General features: G+C 45.1%; 1 protein-coding gene across 2 annotated transcripts; it reads right to left on the bottom strand.

Annotated features, from left to right (window-relative positions):
- Nucleotides 1-3,189: 3,189 nt before the first annotated feature.
- On the bottom strand, nucleotides 3,190-14,595 carry ARPC5 (actin related protein 2/3 complex subunit 5). 2 transcript variants are annotated; one of them, XM_053391097.1, is made up of 4 exons: nucleotides 14,202-14,561; nucleotides 11,546-11,618; nucleotides 9,514-9,690; nucleotides 3,190-4,557 (listed from the first exon to the last, which is right to left on the bottom strand). In XM_053391097.1, exons 1-4 carry the CDS (start codon nucleotides 14,480-14,482, stop codon nucleotides 4,495-4,497), a joined length of 594 nt encoding a protein of 197 aa, XP_053247072.1. In that variant the 5' UTR covers nucleotides 14,483-14,561; the 3' UTR covers nucleotides 3,190-4,494. The 2 variants fall into 2 exon arrangements, with proteins under 2 accessions (XP_053247072.1, XP_053247073.1); XM_053391098.1 differs by lacking the exon at nucleotides 11,546-11,618 and having other exon boundaries at nucleotides 14,243-14,595.
- Nucleotides 14,596-16,347: the final 1,752 nt, after the last annotated feature.

Raw genomic sequence — 16,347 nt, 5'->3', positions numbered from 1 at the left:
TGCTGGACTTTGTCTTTTAAGAGGGCAATCAACATGCAATTGCTGCAGGTAAAGCTGCTTGCACCCTTTGGCAAGATGGCAAACATTGCGCAGGAACCACAGGCGACTGCAGCTGTTCCCTCACCCTCCATCTTAAGAACGTGTCGTTGGGGCTGACTACAGCGGTCCTCCATCATAAAAAGCGTGAAGACAGGACAAATAAATCCCCCCCAAAAAAACCTAGGTCTCCCCCAACAAATGTTTAAGACTAGCTCCCCTAAATCTAAAAGATGGATCAAACCGCTGCCCTACAAGCTCTGATAAGCTCCTCCCACAGCTAATCACCTACCTCAACAGAAGCCCTGCCCCCTCTGACCTTTGCACAGGGAGAGCAGCTAATCAGCCACAAGAAACACGCACAAGAAAACCCTTTTTGTTCCTTCTTCAGCCGCTGCCCTACAATCTCTGATAAGCTCCTCCCACAGCTAATCACCACAGCTAATCACCACTCCTTGGTGTGTGGAGTGCCGCAGGGCGCAATTCTCTCCCCAATGCTTTTTAACATCTTTATGCGCCCCCTTGCCCAGATTATCCGGAGCTTTGGGCTGGGCTGTCACCTATATGCTGATGACACCCAGCTCTATCTGCTGATGGATGGCCACACCGACTCGGTCCCGAACACACTGACCAGGTGTTTCGAAGCTGTGGCTGGATGGTTTTGTGGGAGCCGATTGAAACTAAATCCTTCGAAGACAGAGGTCCTATGGCTGGGTCGGGATGGCATGGGGATGAGGGACCACCTCCCTTCTCTTGCGGGGGCCCAATTAGTGCCATTGCCTTCCGTTAAGAGTTTGGGTGTAATCCTTGACGCCTCGCTTTCCATGGAGGCGCAAGTTACAGCAACAGCCAAGGCGACATTTTTCCACCTTTGCCGCATCAAGCAGTTGGTCCCTTACCTTTCCCGCCCCGACCTGGCCACAGTGATCCATGCGACGGTCATCTCCAGGCTTGACTACTGTAATTCGCTCTACGCGGGGCTGCCCTTGAAGCTGTCCCAGAAACTCCAGCGGGTGCACAATGCTGCAGCGAGGCTCCTCACAGGGTCTCTGCCATGGGAGCATATTCACCCAGTGCTTTTCAAGCTGCACTGGCTCCCGGTGGAGTACAGGGTCAGATTTAAGGTGCTGCTTTTGACCTTTAAAGCCCTTCACGGCCTAGGACCCTCGTACCTACGGGACCGCCTCTCCCGGTATGCCCCACGGAGAGCCTCAAGGTCCATAAATAACAACACCCTAGTGGTCCCAGGCCCTAAGGAAGTTAGATTGGCTTCAACCAGAGCCAGGGCCTTTTCAACACTGGCTCCGGCCTGGTGGAATGCTCTGCCTCATGAGACCAGGGCCCTGCAGGATCTGATTTCTTTCCGCAGGGCCTGTAAGACAGAGTTGTTCCGCCTGGCCTTTGGCTTGGAGCTAATTTGATTCCCTCCCTCTCTTTCTTTCTTTTTTCCTTCTCCTCCTGCGATGAGGCTACATTTTAATATTTTAATGTTCCATTATTTTAATGTTGTATTTTATTTTTGTTTTTAAGTTGTAAGCATTCATCTTGTTTTTATTATTGCTTGTAAGCCGCTATGAGCCCGGCCTTGGCTGGGGAGGGCGGGGTATAAATAAAAAATTATTATTATTATTATTATTATTATTATTATTATTATTATTATTATTATTATCATCATCTATTAGGGTGACCAGAGCCATCTCGGTCCCATGACCAGAGCGAAAACTGGACTGGAATGGATCCAAAGCCAATGTTTCATCAAGAAATCCGCCAAACTGTTCAGCAACTGCTCTCTCAATCACCTTACCCAGGTTGTGTTGGCTGGTTCAGACCATAGTAAATCTAAACCAGAGTTCTATTTCCAACAGCAGCTGATCAGACAGAGCCAGAGTACATCAGAGGGACACTGTATCTGAACATGGAAGTTTCATTTAGCTGTCTTGGCAAATGTCACTGATGGATCTATACAGTTGTCAATCCTTTAAAAATGCAACTAAGTTAGTAGTCACTTTGGGATGTATGGGGTGTTAGGGGAAGGATAGTACCTCTGGTGCAGGACTTGTTGTGCTCCTTTGGAGTAGTTTGTCTACCTTTGCACCCAGTTCTCACCTGTGGCTCCCAAGTTGTAAGCATGCAACAGCCACACCCCAGAAACCACTTCAACTAGCCGGTTAAACAAGGTGAGGGTAGCTGATGGGTTTCAAACCTTTGGGGTTTAGGGACTTCACTTGCGTGAGAAGACAGGCTCCAGCGGATTAAACTGGCAAGTCCAACAGTGGGTCCAATGGTCATGAAGGTGGTTTCTGCAGGTGCTGTAGAGGAAAGTGAGGGGCAGATGGGGCTTGTCAACCTGGGAAGGTAGCCCATCTAGAAGGAAAACACTGACCCTAAACCTCTTCTGCTTTGTGGAATATCTTTGGGAAAAGAAAAGACTAAGGAGCAAACTCTACACAAATCTGGAATGGAGTCCCAAAGATGGCGCCTTGTACGTCTCCTGCCGGCAACTTCTGCAGCCAAGTTGGTGCCAAACGTATTGCTCTGCTTTCCTTTGGACCACATTAGTGAGGCTGAGACAAGATGAGTCTTGTCATCTGGGCAGCCCAGAACCTCCAGACACATGGCCCAGGCTTGCATCCCAGGGAGGGCACTTCAGTGCTGCTAATGCAGCTGTTTTGACTTCACTCCTGGAGGTGCTCCTACTGGAAATGGAATGGTGAATTCTTAAGATGTTCTTTGGGGAGCTACTTCTGATCTTCTGTATGCTTTTTAAAATCTCATTTACGAAGAGATTTTCTTTTTTTGCAGCACAGAGGACTAGGAAAAACTTTTTTAAAACTGTAGATGAATAAATTAAAGTCCTAGAAAAGCTTTAAGATAAGTGCCATTCTACAGGTCCTACTTAAGACATTGAGGTGGTCCTATGCATTTTTACATGGAAGGAAATCAGTGTGGCTAACTTCCAGTTAAGCATGCATAGGATTGTAGCCTAAGGCTTGATCACAGGATTGCTCAGCAACTGTACTTCTTTAAAAGCATTTATATAGTGCTTGTTTTTGGAGTTGATAAACAACTTCATTCTAAGATGCTCTTTTATTATCACCTCCCATCTAAATGTGGATTAACAACAGACAACAAAATTACACTTGAATGTTAAAATATTTAGCAGTGACCATTTTATTTTCGATTTCTCATTTTACAAAAAAAGCAGGTATAAAAATGAGCAGCATTTTATAATTCCTTTCCAGTTTTGTGATACAAAACTGGCATTAAGTATAAACTAAACACATTGGTCAACTTTCCTCCTATGTCATTCACATTCAAGCTGTTTCCAGGTCTGGAATGCAAATGATCTCCTAGAAAGTCTTTTTTTTTTAAGCATTTTTTTATTGGTCAGTACTTTCTCCCTTAATACAACATGGAACATAACCATATTAGGAATAGAGTTTAAGATTTTCTAGGTCCCACTAGCTGAACACTGATCAAGAAACGCTTGCAACTTAGAATAAAACTATACATTAGATTTGATATGAGGCTAACACCAAAGTAGGCACTCTCATGTTTTGTCCCCCCCCCCCCCCGACCTCTGCAGTATAGGATATTTTTCCCATGTCCTGAACTTATGCCAAATTTTCATTCCAACAGTAGGCAATGATGTGATGAAGACAGGGGAACACATGACACCAGGGCATGTGTCAAGAGACTCTAAAAGTTACGGGGAGAAGGAAATTTGACATGAAGACCTTATTTTTGGCAGCAGTCCCACGTCAAGTGCAATGTGTAATTCTGCCCTTACTTCAGTGTACACTTGTTAGGTTATTCAGAGGCAGCTGCTGTTATGCAGAGTTCCAAAATGTTTTCCCTGTTCTCTTTGCTTGATGGATTATCACAGAAACAATGACATTCTCCGCTTGTGGATTCTTCATGTAAAAAGGTTTGCAAAGAAAAGTGTGGGGCACTTATGAAAACCAAGCAATGAGCAACTTGACTCGACAGATCCTTGCCGATTGCTGTAAGGTTAGACATTGACTAGTCCAGTTTGTTATTTGTAAGCTGTCCCCTATCAACGCAGTTTACATGGAATGCTGCCCAACCAGCTGAAGAATTTAAAACTGACCTCAATCCCCACCATCTGCTCAGACTTTCTGGCCAAAAATGGAGAAGGAAGGTTGTACATTGTCGTGATTTTTTTAAATCATCCTATGCAAACACTTGTACATGTGTCACTGAAATGCTTTGCGAGTACCAGATACTCATTTTAGAAATAAAATTGCACTTATATAATTATCCAACATTTCACAAAAGAAGTCTGATATGCATATTATGCCACAGATATGAAAAAGCAAGAAGGCAAGCTGAAAGAAAGAGAGATGCTACCCACAGGGCGGTGATGGCATTTGGTTGTTTTGGTCTTTGTATGAGCATTTCCCACACCCATGGCAGAAGGGGCAATTTTTGCTGGACTTAAACTGTTTTCCTGGCAGTTAAGACACGGACAATGGATCCTACACCTCCAGCAGCAAGAGCCTGAAAACAGACAACAAGGAAGAGGAAGTTAAAGCACTCACTGAAGACAACTCTAACTAAGCAGACATCTACTAGCAGTTTTATATGGCTATCTCAAAGAGGCACAAGAAATCAGAAACATCAGTTTATTGAACTGGGAACACAAAAAAGACAAGGGGAGTACACTCCATAAACACACTAGCTTGAATTAAGATACAAACCATTCACAGAATCATGTTCACATATATTTCCTCAACTAAAACTCATTTTAATGTATATTAAATTATCTCAGTTCACTGGGCAATTACAAATTTTGATGACAACAGGCATTATTTCTATGGCACACAATCATACTCAGTAAGTGAACAGAAATATTTATTTTGCTTTACTGAGGATGTCATAGGTGGGTGCCTTGTTTTTCTCCGAGGAACGTTACTCCAATCCAAATCATCACTATGGTCCACAGAAGCATAAAAGTAGTGTTTCTATTAGGTGTCTAGCAACACATGAAAAGGTACATTGTATTTAGTATTCAATGAAGTTTTACTCAGAGCAGATCCACCAATTTCAGTGGGTCTACTCCAAGCAAGGCTTAGCTAAATACCACCCTCAGCTTTTTAAATATGCATACACCTCACTTCATTTCATTACTCAAGTACTGATGACTGATAGCTGAATGTGTCAACCAACGCCTCGGCAAACTTTTCAAGTCTGAGATGCTTTTGGTTTGGTTTTATATGTTGCCATCTTGTTGTGAACCACCGAGATCTCTGTCTACAGGGCAGTGTATAAGTTGAATAAATAATGAATAATGAAGCATCAGGAGATGTGGAAGCTCTGGGGAAAATCCAATGGTGTCGTCCTCCAGCAGAACAGATTCCCCCTTTCCCTTGCAACTCCTAATGCACCCCCAATGACTACTCCAAAGAACTGGGAAACCTTCCAGAGCAGATTTGGAGGAGTGTAGAGAGCTCTAGCAGGGATGGAAGAAGTCCCATCATACAGTTGGATGTTTCTCTCCATCTGTACAAGGGCTTACATTCACACACAAGTCATCCCTAGATCTTGTGATCATCAAGTGATAAATATGGAAGTGAGAATAAACTCTAAGAAAATATATTTGGTTCTGTTGGTTTCCAGCAGTTAAGTAATTAAGGTAAAAGGATGCATGCCTTAAGCAACAGGATTGTCACAGGCAATTCCTATCTTTCATGATTAATCTCTCTCTCATTGCCAAAGACAAAACAGTCAAGTTTTTTTAGAAAAAAACAACATTATTCAGTGAGTTAAATTGTGTAGTAAGTTTGGAAAATGAATTGTTTGCTAATATTAAAATATGTGTATGCTCCTTCCATTGGGTTAATTCTAGTATTTCCAGCCTGTTCATCATTTTACTTCTGCTGTGTTCCCCAATTCACCTGACACTTCTTTTCTAAGATAAAGTTCCAGTTTTTTAGTCTATCTAAATAACTCTTTCAGGTACAGTGGTGCCCCGCAAGACGAATGCCTCGTAAGACGAAAAACTCGCTAGACGAAAGGGTTTTCCGTTTTTCGATGTGCTTCGCAAGACGAATTTCCCTATGGGCTTGCTTCGCAAGACGAAAACGTCTTGCAAGTTTGTTTCCTTTTTCGTAAAACCGTTAATACCCAGCGTGCATTGCTTGAAGAGGTGCAGTTGCGACTTGAACTTCGAGGAGCAACACATAGCACGTGGTGTGGTAGCCTTTTTTGAGGTTTTTGAGGACTTTGGTGCTTTTTGAAGCTTTTCCAAAACTTCTTTTGCATCCATTTGATAAGTTAAACTTTTAAAACTTTTTTGGGGTTTTTTGGATTTTGGGTTGGGGTGTTTGGAATTCAAGGACTTGGTGTTGGGGAGAGGTTTGCAAGAATCTGGGAGCTTGTGTGGTTTTTTCTGCATTTTTATGATTTTCTGTGACCATTGGGCCATGTTGTTTCTTTTTTGAAAATTTTCTAGGTTTGAATTTCTGTGTGGTGGCTGGCTGGGGGAAGAGTTGGGGAGAGGTTTGCAAGAATCTGGGAGCTTGTGTGGTTTTTTCCTGCATTTTTATGATTTTCTGTGACCATTGGGCCATGTGGTTTTTTTTTGAAAATTTTCTGGGTTTGAATTTCTGTGTGGTGGCTGGCTAGGGGAACAGTTGGGGAAAGGTTTGCAAGAATCTGGGAGCTTGTGTGGTTTTTTCTGCATTTTTATGATTTTCTGTGACCATTGGGCCATGTTGTTTTTTTTTGAAAATTTTCTGGGTTTGAATTTCTGTGTGGTGGCTGGCTGGGGGAACAGTTGGGGAGAGGTTTGCAAGAATCTGGGAGCTTGTGTGGTTTTTTTTCTGCATTTTTATGATTTTCTGTGACCATTGGGCAATGTTGTTGTTTTTTTGAAAATTTTCTGGGTTTGAATTTCTGTGTGGTGGCTGGCTAGGGGAACAGTTGGGGAGAGGTTTGCAACAGTTGGGGAGGGGCTGGGGGAACAGTTGGGGAGGGGTTTGCAATTTCTGTGTGGTGGGTGGTTGGCTGGGGGAACAAGTTGAGGTTTTTGAAGACTTTGGTGATTTTTAAAGCTTTTCCAAAACTTCTTTTGCAGCCATTTGAGGATTTTGAAGACTTTGGTGATTTGCAGCCATTTCGTAAGTTAAACTTTTAAAACTTTTTTCTGGGTTTTTGGATTTGGGGTTGGGGTGTTTGGAATTTCAAGGGACTTGGTTCTGGGTTTGATTTTCTGTGTGGTGGGTGGCTGGGTGCTTTTGAATTTTTTGGAAGTGAAGCACTGATTTTTTTTTTCTTTTTCTGAGTTTACGAAGGTAGGAGCTGTGCTGCCATGGGACCCAAGAAGACTGCTGCTGCAGAGGCCAGCGAGAGGAAGAAGGAGAAGGTGACGCTGGAAATGAAGAAGGAGATCATCCGGAAGCACGACAGTGGAATGCGTGTGACAGACCTCGCCAGGGAGTACGGCAGGAATCCATCGACCATCGGGACCATCCTGAAGATGAGGGAGAAGATCCTTGCGACTGATGCAGCCAAGGGAGTCACCAGGATCATGAAGAACCGCCCAGCTGTTCTGGAGGAGGTCGAGAAGTTGCTGCTCATCTGGTTAGAAGAGAAGCAGCATGCAGGGGACACAGTGACTGAGGCCGTCATTTGTGAGAAGGCCAAGGCCTTGCACGCAGACCTCGTCCGGGAACAGCCAGGAACCTCAGGCGAGCCAGAAGTCTTCAAGGCAAGCAGAGGTTGGTTTGACCGGTTCAAGACAAGATCTGGAATCCACAGCGTGGTCAGGCATGGAGAGGCTGCCAGTTCTGATGTTCCTGCGGCTGAAGACTTTGCAGCGGAGTTCCTGGAGGTTGTGAAGACGGAGGGCTACGTTCCACAGCAGGTCTTCAACTGCGACGAGACCGGGCTGTTTTGGAAAAGGATGCCCAAAAGGACTTTCATCACTCAGGAGGCCAAGTTGCCTGGCCACAAGCCCATGAAGGACCGTCTGACCCTGCTCTTCTGTGCCAACGCAAGCGGCGACCTGAAGATCAAGCCCCTGCTGGTGTACCACTCGGAGAACCCACAGGCCTTCAAGAAACACAAGGTCGACAAGGAGCAGCTGAGTGTCATGTGGCGATCCAACAGCAAGGCTTGGGTCACACGTGTGCTGTTTGTGGACTGGGTCAATCTTGCTTTGGGCCCTGCTGTCAAACAGTACCTGCTGGACAACGACCTGCCGCTGAAGGCTTTGCTTCAGATGGACAATGCTCCTGCTCATCCTAAAGGCCTTGAGGAGGACTTGTTGGAGGAGTTCAGCTTCATCAACATCATGTTCCTGCCGCCTAACACCACGCCACTGCTCCAGCCGATGGATCAGCAGGTCATCGCCAATTTCAAAAAACTCTACACCAAGGAGCTTTCCAAGCAATGCTTCGAGGTGACTGACTGCACCACCATCACCCTGCGGGAATTATGGAAGGACCACTTCGACATCGTCACCTGCTTGAAGATGATCACCACGGCCTGGAACGGGATCAGCCAGAGAAATTTGAATTGCGCTTGGCGCAGCCTGTGGCCGGACTGTGTGGCACCAAGTGACCAGAGTCAACAGTGGTGCAGGACATTGTTGCCTTGGGGAGGACCATGGGACTGGAGGTCACAGAGGAGGACGTCAGCGAGCTGGTGGAGGAGCACGACCACGAGCTGACCACCCAGGAGCTGGTCGAACTGCAGGCAGAGGCTGCGCAGGAGCAGGCCTCGCTGGAAGAGGAGGAAGCAACTGAGGAACGGCTGTCCTCCAAAGAACTGAGGGACATTTGCCAGAAGTGGAAGGATGTGCAGGCTTTTGCACAGCGGCACAAGCAGCACCACCCTAACAAGCACATGATACATGACCTTGCGAACACTTTTGATACGAGGGTCATGTCGCCTTTCAGGGAGGTGCTGAAAAGGCGGATGAAGCAGCAGACCATGGACAGGTTCTTCAGCAAGAAGCAAAGAGTGGAAGAGGAACCTTCTTCGAGTGGTCCCCCAGAGTCTTAGAAAATGTACGGTACACTTTGTTGATTTTTAAATGTTTTTCTGTCATGTTTAGAAACTTAATTTATTGTTCCTTGAATTTTTGAACTGCTCTTTACAGTATGTGTGACTTTAAAGAGCACTTAATAAACTCTTGTTGTACCAAATTTGGCTTTGTTTGGACTTTTTTTGACCATAGGAACGCATTAATTGAATTTCAATGCATTCCTATGGGATTTCGTGCTTCGCAAGACGAAAAATTCGCTAGACGAAAAAACTCGCAGAACGAATTAATTTCGTCTTGCGAGGCACCACTGTATGCTATATCATTGGGGATGCATGTGGCTCTGTTACCTTTTCCTCCCTTCTTGCCTATGCTTTATTGAGAAGTTCTATGCTTTATTGAGAAGGGAGAAAAAATAGCACACAACTCAGAGACCCCAAGAAAGGAATGATTCCAAGCCATCATACCTTTTCATGCCACTGTAGTAAAACAGCACTGCTGTTGTCAGATGGACTCTCAAAGCCCTTGTAGATGTATTTCATTAAGAGATCAACTCCACTCTTATCCAAAGACTGTACTGCCTTTTCAATATCATTGGCTTTGAAAGAGATGAGAACCTTCAGGACAATACTTTCTGCACGATCCTGGAGAAAAATTGAAAAAGAACCATGAACACTGCAATCCTGTGCTCGCTTACTTAGAAGCACGTCCAACTGAACTCAGCTGATTTTCTTCTGAGCAAACATGCACTTGGGTTGACCACTGCAGTTTATACTATTAAGAAAGGTTCTGATTACCATAAAAAATCAACAAGTACTAAGCTACTAGACTTACATGACTATTATGACTGTGTCTGCAACTTGTTGCGTAAATACATTAGTTCTAATATAGAATTAGTAAGATCTTATGAATACTTCTGTTTTATCTGAAATGGCAAAAGATTAACTAGGTTGCAGATGGCAATTTTCAAAAGAGGCAAACTCAAATAAAAGTTCTATGCCTGGGGTGTCCAACTTCCAAGAGACTGTGATCTACTCCCACTATGAAAAACTAGCATCAAAGTAGTTGAGTTTTTTTGCAGGGAGGATGAGCCAGTGTTGTTGAGCTTTTTAGGGGGGGAACATTAGCCAAAGTTGTTGTGCTTTTTTTGGGGGGGTCCTACGATCGACCAGGATCAACTGGGGCACCCCGTGATCGACTGGTAGATCACGACTGTCCAGTTGGACACTCCTGTTCTATGCCATTTCCTACCCAGTTCCCTTCATTGGTACACCAGACCCAGATCATTCTGCAGGGTCTAAGTTGCATTTCTCACTTTATGCTTTTGTCTTGCTTTGGCAAAAACAGTTCAACAAGTTCTTATTAGAGTGACCTGGTTTGGACATAACACTAAACTACTGTGCACTACCCAAAGTCCAGCACAGTTATGCAATCAGACACTTTCACTGTATTTTTCAATGAACCACAGTTTATTGTTATGTCCAAATCTGAAACCATGGTTGAATTTAACTAAAGTTTAGGGAAACAATACAACTTCCAAATCCATTGCTTGGTGTTGTTTTTCCCCACCCTAAACCTAGATTAGAGTAACCACACTTTGGACATAACAACAAACTACAGATAGTTAAAACCGGAAGCAAAAGCTTTCAATCTCCTCCACACAGCTGCACTGGAGATGGAGAGCTGATGAGCCCAAGGCTTGCTTGTTCATAGAATGCGAAAACATTGTTTAGAATTAAATAGAAGTAGGATTAAAAATGTATACAAATATATATTTATCATTGCAGAACTGTCTCCCATGCCTTACTTAAAAAGCAACAGGAACACAATGGATTTCTACTTTTATAATTAATTTTCTCTTTTGTCTTCTAAAAAGAACTTTAAACATTATAGCCATCTGCACAATGTTTGAACCACTGAATGCAGACTAGGGCTTCATTCGTTTTGTTTCATCAGCCTGTTCAGGACTGAAAATAGGATGATCTGTAAACAATCAATTAAGACACAATACATGGCCTGATGTCAATAGACAGACAGTTCCAAAGTATAGGTTCTGCCATACTAAAATATTGATTTCTTACAATTGCAGAAAGAGTATCATGTGGCACCTGTAACAGTGCCAGGTGCACAGATCAAAGCAGTCAAGTGGGCACCAGTGGGGTAAGGCTCGTCTCAAGCCATTAAGGGCTTTCTACTCCAATACTAATATCCTGAACTCAGCCCAATAACAAATCAGCAACTAGTGCAGATATCTGAATAGAGGTGTTGTATGACAACAGAGTCTTCTTTGACAGCAACTGTGCTGCAGCATTCTACATTAATTGCAGTTATCCAATCCTGAAGTCACCAATGCAATAACACTTAAACACGTCCACTAAGTTTTGAGAGTTGCAGCAGTGATGCAGCAATTCAGCAGTGTTTTTAGATGTGGTTAAAATATTCTGAAAAAGAAGAGCAGTCTTCAATCACTATTATACCATAATTCTCCTGTTACCTCACCTTTACGGCTTGACTCTTGGTGTTGATTGGAGGATTTTTCAGAGCTGCCTGTAATGCAGCCATCATGTTCCCCGTAAACAGCAGTTAAGGAAAAGACAATTTTGCCAAGCTTTGAGGGTTCAAAAACTAGTAATAGTTATAGAACACATTTCAAGAGTTCAAAATGCTTCAGATACATTCATAGGAACCTTAAAATAGCCCCGTAAGGTTTTTCAGTATCTTATGTAGTATCTTATGCACCTGGGGGTGAAGAGAGAAGCACTAAAGCTGACTAGTTTGTATAACGACACTTCACAAATGGCTGAAGTTGAATTTGAAGAGAGGACTTTCTGACTCAAACCTTACTCTTTCCCACTACATAGCACAGAGCTTAGAGAAGCCTCAAGCAGATTGAAAAATCTTAGTGGCTGATTAGAGAATGCTATATCTAATAAGCAAAGAAAAATTAACACATCTCAAGAGATATAAAAAAAACAGCCAGCCTGTTGACAATGCAGAACTGTATTTTAATTAGACCCAATTTGGTTTTGGAAATGGGGGGGGGGGTTCCTTTCTTGATTACTTCCTGGAACTCATTTAAACAGTGAAATTCTTAGAAACCGTTTCTTCTATAAATGAGACAAATCACTAATTCCCTGATCCTATGAAAATTCACCCAGAAATAAGTTGTACTGTGTTCTCAAGTGAGTGTGCTTAAGATTACAAAATGGAACTGAATACCAGTTGCACTATCACTGACTAGATGCAACTGTTTCCATAAAAGGAAAGACCCTACTGAATTCGTGTACTTCCTCTACTGTTTTAGTCTGACAGGAGGAAGTTAGAAGGCTGTAATGCTTTGCAGACTCCTTCTCCCATGTTCTTCAATTCGATGTAACACTGTCAAATGCATGCTTTAGGACTGTGCAGGCAAACAGTGAGAAAAGACACTTATAAAAGTAGATGTGCAAAGCTGCTACCATGTTAAGCCATTCAGATTATACTATATTAAGCTATTTTTTCCTTTTCAGATATGCCTGAAGCTTATTACAAAATAAGTTCTAATGAAAATAGAACATCTGCCCCATGAACACTTATCTCTTACTAAAGCTATCCACAGACTAATGCAATTCTTACAAGTAGACCCACTGAATATGGCTAAACATTTTTAGCTGATTAACAATCTCATTTTTTAATATTAAATTGTACTACACTACAGTATCATGATATGGGGTATTTTTGAGAATGTTAAAAAATGAGCTTCAACTATGCTATGCAGACACATGAATTCACAGCTTGGAAAACAGATCAAGTAATTTTAACATTACTGAAGAGGTGTGTTTTCAACAATGCTGTCAACCATGAAACTCTTTCACACACTTTTGAATTAAAAAAATCCATGAAGTGATTAAATGATTATAGAGTGTCAATCAAGAAAAAGTTCCAGACCTAACTTTTGACCTGTGGAAAAAAAGAGCAATGAACCCTGAAGGAGGAGCAGAGTAGTGTGTGTGTGTGTGTGTGTTCAGCAGGAAAGCAAGATAAAACTTTGTGTATTGAAGGTGGAGGAAAGTTAAAATATATGTTCAACCAAAGCTGTTAGTTCTTGTTATTGCATAAATCACTCTCTGTTTTACACCACAGTTCTTTTTTCTTCCATAGAAATGTTGTGAGGAATAGCATGAACTACAGGACAGCATGACTGTGAACATCAACATTACAGTCTGCTGAAACAATGGCTACATTGAGATGCCTTCATGCTCAAAGCCAGTGTGGTTTAAAATGGTCTCTCAGTTGTACAGAATGGGTCTGAAATGTTAAAAGTTCAAATGTCAGCTAGGTTCCCTTTATACCCCGCCTACAAAGCATCTGTGTGAAATGTGGGTGAAAAATACAACCAGCCCATGACTGTGGGCCTTACTTCCAAGTAAACACACATGATTAAAAACCAAGATGCACTCTTGTGTGCTGTAAGGTTTTCTTCCAACCAGCAAGATTGTCTCTCAGTAAGAGCTGTTCAACAGTGGAGGATTCAATCAGGTGGTGGTGGCATCTCCTTCCATGGAGGATTTTAGGCAGAGGTTGGATGGCCATCTGTCGTGGATGCTTCAGTTAAGACTCCTGCATTGCAGGGAGTTAATGACCCCTTGGGGCCCCTTTACAATTCTGTGAAAGGGAAAAGGGTTCGCAAACCCCACTTAGGGAGTCAGAGGCGACGAGGGAGGAATTCGAGTGAGGATCTGCCTCCCATCGAGCAGGCACCGGCTGCGGGTGTAGCAGAAGCCCCCTCCCCAAAAAACTGCATCCATACCGGCGGGGGGGGGAGCACAGCCCCCGTTCAGGCTCCTGTCATCCTTTCTCTCCGCCCCGCCCCGCCCCCACCCACCTCCTCCTCCTCTGCGGAAGAGATGGAAGATGGAGAAGCCAAGGGCCTCGGCGGGCGGGCGGGCAGGCAGGCAGGGCGACCCTGCTCCTCAGGGCCGGGGGTTGGGCGACAAGATCCCAGCACTGCTGGGTGTTGGGCTAGATGACCCCCGAGGTCCCTTCCAGCTGGACCGGAGGTGGCAGGGGAGGCGCGGCGCCTGTCCCGGCGCCCAAGGGCCCTTCCTCAGCCCGCCCGCCCTCCATGGGAAGGGAGAGCCCCCCCCGCGACTCGTTTCTGTTTCCCTCAGGATATTGCCTCAGGCACGAGTCCACCTCGCCCTCGTCGGGGCCCACCTGGCCGTCGCCGCCGTCCTCCTCGTCCACGAACTTGTTCTCGTCGTACTCGTCCACGTCCACCCGGCGGAAGCGCGCGGAGGAGACCGTGTGCTTGGCCATGGCTGCGCCCCGCCTGACTCGCTCGGGCGAAGGAAGGCGGCGGCGGCGGCGGCGGCGAGAGGCGGGACTCCGCCCCTTCCAGGCGGCGGAAGGACGCACGTCACGGAGGGAGCGGCAGCCAACACCGACACCACGCATGCGCGAGTGGTTTCACTCCCACCTCTCCTCCGCTCTGCGCATGCGGACAATCTACACCAAGTTAACCGCCATTACGTCATTTCTCCTCCGGCGCGTTTTTTTTTGTAAGCTTCTGCGAGAGCGCGACCTTTTCCAGGCCCTTCTGATTAAAAACCCCCAACCAGCGCTGAGTTTTAAGTCTTTTATGCTCGCTAGCGTTGCGCATGCGCGCGCCACCCATTCTAATGAGCATGCGTCAAGCAGCCATTTCCCTCTCGCCCCCCCCGTTACCTCCTGAACGAGCACATGCGCAGAATTGCGCGCGCGGCGGGGTGGGGCGCTGGGCTGTGGGAGGCAATTGAGAGGCTGGCTGACACGTGATCTTGGGCAGGTTCCTATAGCAACGGATGGGCCCGGGATCCCGGCCTCCGAATTCCAGCCGGGGGCCAAAATGTCGCCTGGCTGGTGGGGGGGGGCTGTTAGGCCTGAAAGAAGCCCCACGGCTGCTCGGAACCAGAGGGCGGTTCGCTCTGATTTTTGCTCAGTGCTCGTAAAAGAAAATTGTTAGACATTTGTATCTTCTGACGGGGTTTTTTGTGGTACAACTTTGCCCTTCTAATTCGGATTTCCACCTCATCCCCAAGGTCATGAGGCGGACGCATCGCTTTTTGGCTGGGTCGGGATGGCATGGGGATGCGGAACCAACTCCCTTCTCTTGGGGGGGGGCAATTAGTGCCATTGCCTTCCGTTAAGAGTTTGGGTGTAATCCTTGACGCCTCACTTTCCATGGAGGCGCAAGTTACAGCAATAGCCAAGGTGACATTTTTCCACCTTCGCCGCATCAAGCAGTTGGCCCCTTACCTTTCCGGCCCCGACCTGGCCACAGTGACCCATGCGACGGTCACCTCCAGGCTTGACTACTGTAATTCGCTCTACGCGGGGCTGCCCTTGAAGCTGTCCCAGAAACTCCAGCGGGTGCAGAATGCTGCAGCGAGGCTCCTCACAGGGTCTCTGCCATGGGAGCATATTCACCCAGTGCTTTTCCAGCTGCACTGGCTCCCGGTGGAGTACAGGGTCAGATTTAAGGTGCTGCTTTTGACCTTTAAAGCCCTTCACGGCCTAGGACCCTCGTACCTACGGGACCGCGTCTCCTGGTATGCCCAACGGAGAGCCTCAAGGTCCATAAATAGCAACACCCTAGAGGTCCCGAGCCCTAAGGAAGTTAGATTGGCTTCAACCAGAGCCAGGGCCTTTTCAACACTGGCTCCGGCCTGGTGGAACGCTCTGCCTCATGAGACCAGGGCCCTGCAGGATCTGATTTCTCCACGCAGGGCCTGTAAGACAGAGTTGTTCCGCCTGGCCTTTGGCCTGGAGCCAATTTGATTCCCTCCCTCTCTTTCTTTCTTTTTTCTTTTCCTTCTCCTCCTGCGATGAGGCTACATTTTAATATTTTAATGTTCCATTATTTTAATGTTGTATTTTATTTTTGTTTTTAAGTTGTAAACATTCATCTTGTTTTTATTATTGCTTGTAAGCTGCTCTGAGCCCAGCCTTGGCTGGGGAGGGCGGGGTATAAATAAAAAATTATTATTATTATTATTATCTATTATTATTATTATTATTATTATTATTATTATTATTATTATTATATTTTAAAAACAGCAGCCAGTGCATACCCCCAAGTTTAAGTTCTTTACCAAAGTAGGAACAGCAAATAATTATGTAGTGCAGTAAGAGAATAATCAAGCCAGCAATAGGATATACAGTGGTGCCTCGCAAGACGAAAAGAATCCGTTCCGCGAGTCTCTTTGTCTTGCGGTTTTTTCGTCTTGCGAAGCAAGCCCATTAGCGGATTAGCGGATTAAAGCTATTAGCGGCTTAGCGGG

Source organism: Podarcis raffonei, chromosome 6, assembly GCF_027172205.1.
Source record: "Podarcis raffonei isolate rPodRaf1 chromosome 6, rPodRaf1.pri, whole genome shotgun sequence".
Lineage (NCBI taxonomy): Eukaryota > Metazoa > Chordata > Lepidosauria > Squamata > Lacertidae > Podarcis > Podarcis raffonei.
The sequence above is the reverse complement of the archived record's forward strand: the minus strand, read 5'-3'. Positions and strand labels throughout refer to the sequence as shown.

Coding starts and splice junctions, on each gene's coding strand:
- ARPC5 (XM_053391097.1), bottom strand. CDS start 14,482: ATGCGTGGTGTCGGTGTTGGCTGCCGCTCCCTCCGTGACGTGCGTCCT. Junction 11,619..14,201: donor GTGGACTCGTGCCTGAGGCA/ATATCCTGAGGG, acceptor ACTGCTGTTTAC/GGGGAACATGATGGCTGCAT. Junction 9,691..11,545: donor CCAAGAGTCAAGCCGTAAAG/GTGAGGTAACAG, acceptor ATTTTTCTCCAG/GATCGTGCAGAAAGTATTGT.